General features: G+C 35.0%; 1 protein-coding gene across 4 annotated transcripts in view; it reads left to right on the top strand.

Annotated features, from left to right (window-relative positions):
- The window catches only part of ECT2 (epithelial cell transforming 2), a gene marked incomplete at its 5' end in the record, with an annotated part of 58,742 nt that extends 46,631 nt beyond the window's left edge, over positions 1-12,111 (top strand). For all 4 annotated transcript variants that reach the window (XM_079704724.1, XM_079704725.1, XM_079704723.1 and 1 more), the window contains 3 exons: positions 7,372-7,479; positions 8,446-8,592; positions 11,595-12,111. In XM_079704724.1, the coding sequence (XP_079560850.1) occupies positions 7,372-7,479; positions 8,446-8,592; positions 11,595-11,684 (345 nt within the window). In that variant the 3' untranslated portion in view covers positions 11,685-12,111. The remainder of the gene's footprint in view (positions 1-7,371; positions 7,480-8,445; positions 8,593-11,594) is intronic.
- Between the last annotated feature and the right edge of the window lie 995 nt (positions 12,112-13,106).

The following is a 13,106-nucleotide window of genomic DNA, read 5'->3' as shown; positions in this document are numbered from 1 at the left end:
AATTGTGCTGCTGTGCACATTGGGGTGCATGTATCTTTTTGAATTATAGTTTTCTCTGGATATATGCCCTGGAGTGGGATTCCTAGGTCATACGACAACTCTATATTTAGTTTTTTTAAGGAACCTCCATACTGTTTTCATAGTGGCTGCACCAGTTTACATTCCAACCAACAGTATAGGAGGGTTCCCTTTTTCTCCAAACCCTCTCTGGGATTTGTTATTTGTAGACTTTTTAATGATGGCCATTTTGACTGGTGTGAGGGGTACCTCATTATAGGTTTGATTTTCATTTCTCTAATAATTAGTGATGTTGACCATCTTTCCATGTGCCTCTTGGCCATCTGTATGTCTTCTTTGGAGAAATGTTTATTTAGGTCTTCTGCCCAGTTATTGATTGGGTTGTTTTCTCGTTATAGAGTTGTATGAACTATTTGTATATTTTGCAAGTTAATCCCTTGTTGATTGAATCGTTTGCAAATATTTTCTCCCCTTCTGTAGCTTGTCTTTTCTTTATATGGTTTCCTTCCTGTGCAAAAGCTTATAAGTTTGATTAGGTCCAATTTGTTTATTTTTGCCTTTATTTCTATTGCCTTGGGAGACTGACCTAAGAAAACATTGGTACAATTTATGTCAGAATGTTTTGCCTATGTTCTCTCCTAGGAGTTTTATGGTGTCGCATCTTATATTTAAGTCTTTACTATTTTGAGTTTATTTTTATGTATGGCGTGAGGGTGTGTTCTCACTTCATTGATTTACATGCAGCTGTCCAGCTTTCCCAGCACCAGTTGCTGAAGACAATGTCTTTTCTCCATTGTATATTCTTGCCTCCTTTGTCAAAGATTAATTGACTGTAGGTATGTTGGTTTATTTCTGGGCTCTCTGTCTGTTCCATTGATCCATATGTCTGTTTGGGGGCCAGTACAACACTGTTTTGATTACTGTAGCTTTGTAGTATTCTCTGAAGTCTGAGAGGGTTATGCCTCCAGCCTTGTTATTTTTCCTCAGGATTGCTTTGGTAATTCTGGTTTTTTTATGGTTCCATATAAATATGAGGACTGTTTGTTTTAGTTCTGTGAAAAATGTCATGAGTAACTTGATAGGGATTGCATTAAATCTGTAGATTGCTTTGTGTAGTATGGCCGTTTTAACAATATTAATTCTTCCAATCAAGAGCATGATTTCATTTCTTTGAATCATCTTCAGTTTCCTTTAACAATTTTCTAGCATTCTCAGCATATAAATCTTTCACCTCCTTGGTCAGGTTTATTCCTAAATATTTTGTGTGTGTGATGTGGTTTTAAAAGGGATTTTTTCTTTTTTTTTAACTTCCTGATATTTCATTGTTAGTGTAAAGAAATACAACAGATTTCTGTATGTTAATCTTGTATAATTACCTTGCTGAATTTATCAGTTCTAATAGTTTCTGTGTGGAGTCTATAGGGTTTTCTGTATTTAGTGTCATATCATCTGCATGTAATGACAATTTTACCTCTTTTCCAATTTTGATACCTTTTATTCCTTTTTCTTGTCCATTGCTATGGCTCGGACTTCTAATCCTATATTGAATAGAAGTGGTGAGAGTGGGCACCCTTGTCTTGTTCCAGATTTTAGCGGGGAGGCTTTCAACTTTTCACCATTGAGTATTATCTTGGCTCGGGGTTTGTCAAAACAGCTTTTATTATGTTGCGATATGTTCCCTCTATACCTGCTTTGGTAAGAGTTTTTATCATGAATGGACATTGAATTTTATCAGATGCTTTTCCTGCATCTATTGAGATGATCATGTGTTTTTTGTCTTTTCTTTTGTTGATATGGTGTTAACACACTGATTGATATTTATATGTTGAACCATCTTTTTGACCCTGGGATGAATCCAACTTGATTGTGGTATATGATCTTGTTTTTATGTGTTGTTGGATTTGGTTTGCTAATACTTTGTTGAGAATTTTTGCATTTATATTCATCAAAGATATTGACCTTTAATTTTCTTTTTTGGTACTGTTTTGGTATCAGGGTGATGGTGGCTTTCTAGAATGCTTTTGGGAGTGTTCCCTTTTTAATCTTTTGGTGGAAGAGTTTGGGGAGGGTTTTTATAAGTTCTTCTTTGTATGCTTGGTAGAATTCCCCAGTGAAGCCATCTGGTCCTGACTTCAGTTTGCAGGGAGTTTTTTCATTACATATTGTATTTCATTTCTAGGTGAATGGTCTGTTCAAATTTTCTTTCTTCTTCATTCAGTTTTGGTGGGTTGTATGTTTCTAGAAAATTGTACATTTTTTCTAGGTTGTTGAATTTGTTGGCATATAATTGTTCATAGTATTGTCTTACGGTTTTTTAAATTTCTGTGGTACTGGTTGTTATTTCTCCTCTTTCATTTCTTATTTTGTTTATTTGGGTCCTCTGTTCTTGATGAGCCTGAAGAGAGGTTTGTTGATTTTGTTTACCATTTCAAAGAACGAGCTCTTTTCTTTATAAGAACTTCTTTTGCTGCATGCCATAGATTTTGTATGGTTGTTTTTATGTCATGTTTCAAGGTATCTTCTGATTTCCTCTTTGATTGCATCATCAACCCATTGGTTTTTGTAGCATGTTTTTTAGTCTCCATGTAATCATTTTTTTCTCATTTCTCTTTTTGTGGTTGATTTCTAGTTTCACGCCTTTGTGGTCAGAAAAGATGCTTGAAATCATTTATATCCTCTTAAATTTGTTCAGGCTTGTTTTTTGCCCTAGTATATGGTTCGTCCTAGAGATTATTCCATGTGCACTTAAAAAGAATGTGTATTCTGGTTTTTTTGGATGTAATGTCCTGAAAATATCAATTAAGTCTAACTGTTCTATTGTATCATTTAGTATCTCTGTTGCCTTACTGATTTTTTGTATCTGGAAGATCTCTCCATTGGTGTGAGTGAGGTGTTAAAGTCTCTTACTATTGTATCCCTGTCAGTTTCTCCCTTTATGTCTGTTACCATTTGCTTTTTGTATTTAGGTGCTCCTATATTGCATATGTTAACAAGTGTTATGTTAACGAGTGTAATAGCCTCTTCTTGTATTGACCCTTTTATCATTATAGAGTATCCTTTTTTATCTTTATTACGTTAGTTTTAGAGTCTGTTTTGTCTGATAGGAGTATTGCTAGACCCACTTTCTTGTCATTTCTGTTTGCATGAAATATCTTTTTCCATCTTATCACTTTGAATCTATGTGTGTCCTTTGCCCTAAAGTGGTTCCCTTGTAGGCAGCATATTGTAAGCTCCTGTTTTTTTATTCAATCTTCCACTCTATGTCTTTTTATTAGAGAATTTAGTCCATTGACATTTTAGGTAATTGATAGATATGTATTTATTGCCATTTTAAATCTTGTTTTCCAGTTGATTTTGTATTTCTTCTTCGTTCCTTTCTTTTTGTTTTTCATTTTGTAGTTTGATGATTTTCTTTTGTATTACACTTTTGTGCTGTTCTTTTTGGTTTTTGTGAATCTGTTGTATATTTTTCATACTCTCTTCCCCCACATTTTATGATTTTGATGTCCTCTTTTACATCTTCATGTTTATTCTTTTGGTGTTCATTGTAGTTATCATCACTTTCACAAAAATTTATTTTTTTAATCTGTATACTGGCTTGTTTAAGTGATTTACTTTCCAATTGAGATATTTCTCTTTCCTCTAGATTCTTGCTTCTTTTCTATTTAGAGAAGACCTTTCAATACTCCTATTAGGGTAGGTTTAATATTGCTGTATTCTTTTAGTTTTTGCTTGTCTGAGAAATTCTTTATCTCTCCTTCTATCCTAAGTGATAATCTTGCTGGGTAGAGTATCCTGGGTTGCAGCTTCTTCCCTTTCAAGACTTTGAATATATCTTGCCACTCCCTTCTGGTCTTCAATGTTTCTGTAGAGAAATCAGCTGATAGCCTTATGGGGTTTCCCTTGTAATTAACGCTTTGTTTTTCTCTTGCTGCCTTTAGAATCCTCTTTATATCTTTTAACTTTTGCCATTTTAATTATAATATGTCTTGATGTAGGTCTGTTTGGGTTCATCTTGTTTGGGGCCCTCTGTGCTTTCCTGTACCTGGGTATCTGTTTCCTTCTTTATATTTGGGAAGTTATCAGCCGTGATTTCTTCAAATAAATTTTTTTATTTTTATTTTTTTTTTTTTTGCGGTACGTGGACCTCTCACTGTTGTGGCCTCTCTCGTTGCAGAGCACAGGCTCTGGACACACAGGTTCAGTGGCCATGGCTCACGGGCCTAGCCGCTCCGCGGCATGTGGGATCTTCCCAGATCAGGGCACAAACCCGTGTCCCCTGCATCGGCAGGCGGACTCCCAACCACTGCGCCACCAGGGAAGCCCCAAGTAAATTTTTGCTCCCCTTTTCTCTTTGTTTTCCTTCTGGGATCCTTATTATGCATAGATCTGGATACTTTATATTATCCCATAGGTCTCGTTTATTGCTTTCCTTTTTTTTTTTTTTTCATTTGTGTTTCTGTCTGCTGTTCTGATTGGTTGATTTCCATTATTCTATCTTCCAGATCACTTATTAGTTCTTTTGCATTATCCAGTTTGCTGTTGATTGCCTCGAGCTCAGCTTCTGTTTTGGCAAATGAGTTTTCTAATTTAATTACCTCCTTTTTATAGTTTTTAGTTCTTTTTTACAGAAATGTGCATTTCTATTGATAGACTTGCTTAATTACTTCAGTATTTTCATTACCTCCTTTTTGGACTCGGGATCTGCTAGACTGCAGATGTCTGTTTCATTGTTCTTTCAGGGGAATTCTCTTGGTCTTTTAATTGGGAGTGTTTCCTCTGCTTCATTTTACTTCTATTTCTCTGACTCTGTGAATAAAGGAGAAATAGTTATCTGCTCTGGTCTTGAAGGGCTGTTTTTTGTGTTTCCCTGTGTAGCCCTTGTGAGTGTAATATTTTTGTGCAAGGGCTGTTTTTATTATGGATGTCTGCCACATTTTTCTTCAGTGTGTGTTAGCCGTTATCCCCTTGATAGGGGGTATGATTGTTACCGTGATGACCAGAGCCTGCACTGATGTTGAGAGTGGCCTCCTCTTTGCTCTTTGGTTGTCCCAGCTCTGTCAGGGGCAGGGTCTGCTCCCCAGTTGTTGGAGTAGATGCCACCAGCTCTGTTTCTGGACTGGTGTGAGGTAGGTGGGGCTTGAATGCCCCTGCTGGGAGAGGAGCCCCTGATTATTCCTCTGCAGAAGCTGTCTACTGGGAAGTCGCTCTGTGGTTTTGCCTGTTACCTGTCGTGTTGGCTCACCAATGTATACTGTCTTTGGCACTGCCCTCAGTCCCACCTCAACCATGGGAATTCAGGCAGTAAGCTTGGGTATCCCTCAGGTGCTGTGCTCACAAAGCCACTAGCATAGATCTTTTGACATGGAACCACTGAGTTCAAGCACTGGTACGCCATGGTCGCGCACCTGGACTGGGTCGAGCACCTGGACCCACCGTAGGAGCTACTGAGTCAGCCCAGACCCCGGCCCCGCCTCTGTGTGTGAGCGCCAGCAGAGCCTGCTATCGCCAGACCTGCCCCAGCCATAGGAGCGCCAATAATCTACTCTGATGTCCTGCAGGCACTGGGTTTACAAAGCTGTCTCAGGTGCACAAATCCGCAGATACCACAGCTGCTAGAACACTCAGATTTCAGCCCTGCTTCTGAAGTTGTGCAGCCGCTGGCCATAGGCTAGGGTTTCAGCCCTGCCTCCATGTGTGGGCAGCTCACCCAAGCTTGCTCACTCCCAAAACATAGAGGCAGAGCCTCACCCTCTGTGAGCACACTGAGAATGAGGCTGTTGTTCCAGGCCCCGCCCCTCCCTTCGAGCTTGCAGGTTAACAATGGGGCATCAATGACAGATCTGGGATCCTTCTTGCGCATGCCCCTGTTTGCAGCTGTGGACCACACTGCAGCCCCTTCAGGCTGTCTCCATGCAGCCAATCCCAGTCTTCTCCTCAGGTCTGTCCTTTGAAGCCCACGTTTTAGCCCTCAGCCCCTGTGTGTACCAGCAGATGTGGGTCCTAGGCTGGGGATTGCAGTGAGATGGCCAGGGCCTTCTGTGCAGGTCTCTCTATGTTCTTCTTGTTGCACACTGGCTGCAGCACTCTCCTCCAAGCTTCTGAAGCTCCCTTTCTCTCCCCACTGATCTCCCCTGCTGGTAAAGCGGCTTCCCAGGGTGAGGGAACCTTTCCTCTTTCATAGCACCCTCCCAGGGGCACAGATCCCATCCCAATTCCCGTTTTCTTTCTTTCACCCTACCCTGTTAAGTGGTGATCTTTCTTGCATTTTGGTTTTATGAGATCTTCTGCTGGCATTCAGCAGGTATACTGAAAGAATTATTCCACATGTAGATGTATTTGTGGTATATTTGTGGGAGGAGGTGAGTTCCACTTCCTTCTATTCCACCACCTCCTCTGGTCCTTGATTTGTTTGTTTTTTAAAAATTTCTGTGGGCCAAGAATATGTTGTTATAAATAAAGGATTGTTCCACAAAAAGGTTCATAGAAGGAAATACAGTGCTAGTGCATACAACAGAGTGCTGACGAGAAAAGAGATGCAGACAGCTTTTTGTAAAGCCAAAAAAATGCTCATTATAAGAATTTTTTCTCATAGTTCTAGATATCCATATATAAAATGGATTTCTGCAGTATAGTGATTTCCTATTATAGAGATTACTCCTGCATTTATCACAATGTCCGACTACATGGCTTATGCAGTCCTTTCTAAATTCATAACCATGATTCTGAAATGTAAACGGTTAATGGAAAAATTTCCTTAAAATAAAATCTATTGAATTACTAGCCACAGGATGGCCAACAATTCTAGAACTGAAATATAAACAGTTAATGAAGATATTTCATAAAGTAAAATTATCCACAAGATGGCAGCAAACATTTAACTATATCCTGATTTATACTGTGTTAAACCACAAAATTCTTCCCAGTTGTGAAATTTTGTTACTAAGAAATGCTTGTAAATTCAGATATTAGGCAACTTCAGTTGAGCTCTTTCCTACATTTCAAATATTATGCATAGTAAATTTTTTAAAAGCCCTGAGTCAGTGTCTTATCATTTGAGAACTTTTGCCATATTGAAGAGAAAATATTTCTATACTCACACACACACACACACACACTGTAAAAAATATAAAAATCTGATTCCTTGAATCAGTTTTTGTTCCTGTTATATACTTTTTGAGGCCTTAAGTAAATTTCAGAGTAGAAATTATATCAAACACATCAGAAATCTTGAGTAGCTTCATTTATATATGCTCCCTATGTGTGCATATAAATTCTTAAAGGTTTGATTTTAGGAACAGTTGTGTATTTTTATTTTGTTTATTTTAAAATAAAAATATTAATTTTCGACAGGAGAATCTTATTTACACTGCTGATCCAGAATCCTTTGAAGTAAATACGAAAGATATGGACAGTACCTTGAGTAGAGCATCTAGAGCAATAAAAAAGACTTCAAAAAAGGTGAGTCTTAGTGAAATTATTATTCAGCGTATCTCCAAAATGTATTTTTCAGAGTATATTAAAATAGTATTGCCATAGACATCAGGTAGTGTATAAAATAAAGCTGTTTTTGGTTCTAGGAAATGGCCTACAGAGATAATAGTTTAGCTCAGTCAATTCTTTGGCACAGTAATTATAACAACTTGTTATCCTTCCCATTATAGTTACTGTGATACTTCTGATGGTGTTTTAGGTATAGATACGTGTGCATTCATGTTAGAAATTGCCTCAGATACTTTTCAGCAAAGGGCACACAGTAGAGTCAGGAAACCTGGGATCTATTCCTTACCATAAGTGTGTTTCAGACTTCTAATGATGAAGATAGCTTTGCTACTTACCTTACAGTATTGAAGTTGTTGAGGACTACACAAGAATGTTGGTAATAGTGTTTTTTAAAAGTAGAACTAGACTTTTAATTTTACAGGTAAAATTTTGCAACTGTAGTCTACTTGCTAGGTTTATAAGTTTTTTGGTTGTTGTTTTCCTTGCCTTTGAGGGGAGGCTTTATACTTTAATCATCATTGTATCTCTGAATTTAACATGTATGATGTATAGTAGATAAACATGTTAACAATGATGATTCAAATAAACTCCTACACTTTTTCAATTAAAGAAATTGAGGTTTAAGTGACTTTGGATCAAAGATCTCACAACTAAATTGTAGCAGAATCAGATAACACCCAGGTTTCTTCTCTCATGCCAAATTTTCCCTCCCACTTTCTCCTGCTGAACTAGTGCTCTATGAAACCAAGATGGAGTAATCTACAATGTACTACATTTTCTCACTGCTTTGTCCAAAGAGATTCTAATTTTGCTATATACTTTTTATAGAAAAACTTTTGGTGTGAATTTGGCTTTGTTTACATATAATTGTTCTAATCAGTTAGATTTGTCTAGGTTTTTTAACTAATTGTAATTTAACTCTAGGTTACAAGAGCATTCTCTTTCTCCAAAACTCCAAAAAGAGCTCTACGAAGGGCTCTTATGACATCCCAAAGTTCAGTGGAGGGAAGAAGTCCTTCTAGCAATGATAAGCATGTAATGAGTCGTCTGTCTAGCACATCATCATTAGCAGTAAGTGATTTTGGTTTAACGGGCCAAATGACTCCAAATTTATGAAGTTGGTGTGGAATTTGTTAACTTTTTAAAGATGGAAATATTAATATCTCCATCAATTTTTTGGATATATCTAAGCATCTGACCTCTTTACTGGGTTAGGTAACAGAAAACCTCACTTAATGAACTAGAGACTTACTTAATGTGTAGTTTGATATGAAATTTTGTTGGGATTGAGATGTAGATCTCTAAGAAAGAAACATGTTTCAATCTGGCCTATCACTTTACTGATGTAAATAGTGATAGTTCTATTTATAGATTGGCTCCAGTAATATAGCAGAGACTGAGTTTTATTTCTTTCATTATTTCTGTGATGAATATATAATCTCTGAAGCTGTGAATATCAAAGGATGATATGGGTTCTAAATTCATGTATATATTTTTAAATGTTTCCTGAGCAATCCAAATTCCCAACAGTGTCAGAATTTCAGTCATTTAATTAATATTAAGGGCATTTCTAACATTTTTTACTGTCACTAAAAAGTGATGTATCTGTCCTTTGTAAAAATTATTAACCTTACCTACTAAGGTTTAAGAAAAACAAGTGACTGTCACTTCTTAGCTGTATGTCCTTCAGCAAGTTTCCTATTCTCTCTTATCTCCATTTTTGCAGATGAGAGAAAAGAGGTTAATAGTACTTACCTATGGTGTTATTGTAGAGAGTAAATACACACACACACACTCACATATAATGTGATTTTGTACTCAAAAGCAGTTTGAGTAGTGGTTAAGAGCGTGAACTCTGGAACTCTCATGTTCAAATCCAGGTTCTGCTATTTGCTAGCTGTGTGACTTTTGTCAGCTTATTAGAGATCTTCCTGTTTCAATTTCACTGTCTGTAAAATGAATCTAAAGTAGTAGTTGTAAGGATTAAATAAGTTAATATACACAAAGTGCACAAAGGGAGTGCTTTGGTGTTTTATAAATGGTTACCTTTAATTGTTAAAGTTTATACAGAAAAGGCACATAATGCTTAATAACTTATTTTTTTATAAAGCTAGTTAAGTCGTTAGTTAATATACATCAAAGGTTGCAGCTAATATGAGTATGTTTATACAGAACTTTTAATCAAGGTTAACCTTCCAGTGAGAGAGAAGGTGTACTTAGTTGATGATACAAATTTTTACAAAGAAATTTGATTAATGAAAAATATATTGCAATTGACAAAATTTAGCATTCATTTACTAAAATCGGATTGTAAGCTTTCTGAAGGCCAAAGTACTATCCCTTGTTTTTTTCCTGCATTTATAGTAACTATTATAAACATTGCTTTTCAAACAAAGATAATTGGATTTTATAGAAGAATTTTGGAAAATTAATATATATTATTTATGGTTTTGTCAATTTTATGTAGACAACATAAATAAGAAGTACCTAAAATATCTTTAAGACATTCATGTCCTCTTCTCAATTGCCTATTTCTGTTCTAACAGATTACCCATTCTGTTTCCACAAGCACTATAATTGGATTTACTAAGCATGGTTATGTTTAGTGCTCAAACTCTACTGGTGGGCGCTCTCAAAACTCCTGGTTTCGATCTATACGTCATTCTGCCTCACGAGCTAGTTTTTCAGAGATGCTAGAAGGAAATACTGAGTTTTCAAATTTCAAAAAAAGTTCTGTCCAAGTCATCTTTGACATTTGTGAAGAATTAGGAGATATGCCAACCAGTAATGGAAACAAGCCTCGTGAAGTTTAATGTGAGCTTATTAGCTATTTGAAGTTTGCGTTTGTGAAAAAAGAAAGTATTTTTCTCCACTGAATTACTTATTAGGTGGGTGGGGACTTTTGAATTCACAACTTTATAACTGCTTTGAATTCACAACATAGGCTTAATAGAGTTTCTTTGCTTATTGGCACATAAAGATATGTTTGCAAGATAATTTACTCATAAGTCCAGAAAAAATCAGTCCCATTAGAGATTTTCTTATTTATGAAAATGATTATTTAAAAAATAGTAGTAATTGTCCTGTGAAGTGGATTTATATTACAGATCTGATTCTTAATCTTAGATTTATGACATTTATGTAAAGTTTATGCTTTTAATATGGCAAATCGTAAAGGTTTTACCTGAGGAAAATGTAAACTATTATACTATCTACTTAAATCATTGCTTTGCTATCACTTGAATGGTAATACTTTACCAACCTAGCTCTTTAAACACTTCCTTTTATTTACTACCTAGTTGATGAGAACTTATAGCTAGCTACCTTGCTGGCTCTAAGTTTAGTTACAGTTAGCCATTAATATCTGCTAAAATAAAACAGTACATTTATAATTTGTTTTGATTTACACCCCCTCTTGAGTGTTTGGTATTCATGTCTATGTTTCTTTGTTATTAAAAATCTGATGATATTTAACTTTGACACTCTGAAACAATAAGTTTAGACAGCTTAGTATATTAATAATCTCTATTATCAGAAGCACTGCTGTTTTGCTCAATTTTTATATGGAGCAAAATCATACATACACAGAAACACATACAGACATATAAATATGGGTTGCATACATAATATAAAAACTCTTTCGGAGTTTTTGACTTTTAATTTAGAAAATTATTTCCCATGAAGTAATTTTACTCCTCTTAATTCTGCTTTATGATTAAGTTAAGAAGAAACTACTAGGGTTTGTCTTTTTAACCTCAAAACTTATCTTCTAATTTATAATTTAAAAAAACCTGAAACACTAAGCATATATCTGTTTCAGCTGAGTTCATATGTAGTAAACTAGTCCATCCATTTGTTTCTTGTTTTCAGAATACTAAAATAGTTTTGATTATGTGTTCTCCCCACCCTTCCCCTAATTTTAAGTTTCTGTTTATTTAAAGAGTTTAGATTTTTCAAATGTCTTAATTGTTATGATAATTTGTAAAATGTAAAAATGACATGTCTGATACTAAACTGTATATTACAATTTTTAAAAGAAAAAACTTTAAGTACAAAATATTTTGTCTTTACAGGGCATCCCATCTCCTTCCCTTGTCAGCCTCCCTTCCTTCTTTGAAAGGAGAAGTCATACTTTAAGTAGATCTACAACTCATTTGATATGAAGCTTAAAAAAATCTTAATTTGTAGAAACTTTTAAACAACCTCATATTCAGATAAGAAACTGACTTAAATGGTACTTGTCGTTAGCACTTGGTGAACGCTGGAAAGAAGGTAACACTAAACTATGCCATCTTATTTTCTTCTTGAAAGGGTAAGGTAACCTCTTACAGTTTTTGAGTTAATTCATGTAAAAAATTATATTGATTTTGATGTAATTTTTCTCTTTGTTGAATCCAATTGAAGACCAATCATTTAAGTTATTCATGATATTAGTAACTTTGCCACGTGATACAGTAAATAATTTTATTGGCTGACGCCAGATACTGCTGTGAATCTCTTTGTATAGTGTCCATGAATGAATTTTTGGAAATAAATATCTGTGTATCTCAATTTGTTCAGAAATTAATTGATACCACAGTACTTACTAGATAAAAACCTGCATAGATCTCTGAATAGTGGGCTCTTGGTCCACATGTGCTATTTAAAGTAGTTATTTAACTGCTCCTTTTGCAGTTTATTTTATAAATAAAGATACAGCATGTGGATTTTAAAAGATTTGCCACGATTAACAAGAATAACAGTTAAAGGAGATGGTTTTCAAAATACGCTTGCAAATTGAGATAAGGGCAGAAAGATTAGAAAATAATGTATATTTTGCACAAACATGATACTGGTGTATACTTGTAGCTGTTTAAGGGACAATATACTTATGATGATTTTAGCCACTAGCAAATCTTGATTTAGTTTGATAGTGTGTGGAATTTTATTTTGAAGGATAAGACCATGGGGAAATTGTGGTAAAGATTGTTTATATTCTTTATGAAATAATTCTAAAGTTGGCTAACCTGCTGTAAAATACATAGATATGTGTATGGTCAAATTTTTACCATGGCCTCATAATTAAGTGTAAAACTGAAATACATTTATTTGCTTTTGTAAAATATTTTTCAAACCCTGATGTTATCTTTCACAGTAGTCTCTTTTTTTTTTAAGTCAGTAATACAAATTAATCAAGTTCCTATGAATAAATGCATTTTAATTTCCTACCTGTTTAGGGAGTACTGCAAATGTTTAATTGTCACTTAACAATTTTCAGTTATCAGTTATAATAGTTTAACTGACTATAGATTTTTTTCTGTGCCACATATGTATCACTTTTAAATAGTAAATGATCCTTTATTGCTATATTTTAAAAGCAGTTGTATTAGGAAGAACTTTGTAAATAAATACTTAAAACTCAAGTATATTTTATGTTTCATGTTTTAAACAGTTCTTTCAGACAAATTTTCATAGGCCAGTATGAATGCTTATATCAACCTTTGCTCTGTTGTGTATTTGATTGCATATTTATTACTTATTCCTGCCTCTATTAGTATTTGTAAGCATTATGTATACCGGGCAATGTGTAAGTTAGGAGTCTTTAA

This window comes from Hyperoodon ampullatus, assembly GCF_949752795.1.
Source record: "Hyperoodon ampullatus genome assembly, chromosome: 5".
Taxonomy (NCBI): Eukaryota; Metazoa; Chordata; class Mammalia; order Artiodactyla; family Ziphiidae; genus Hyperoodon; species Hyperoodon ampullatus.
Note: the sequence above shows the minus strand (reverse complement) of the source record. Positions and strands in the feature narration are given on the sequence as shown.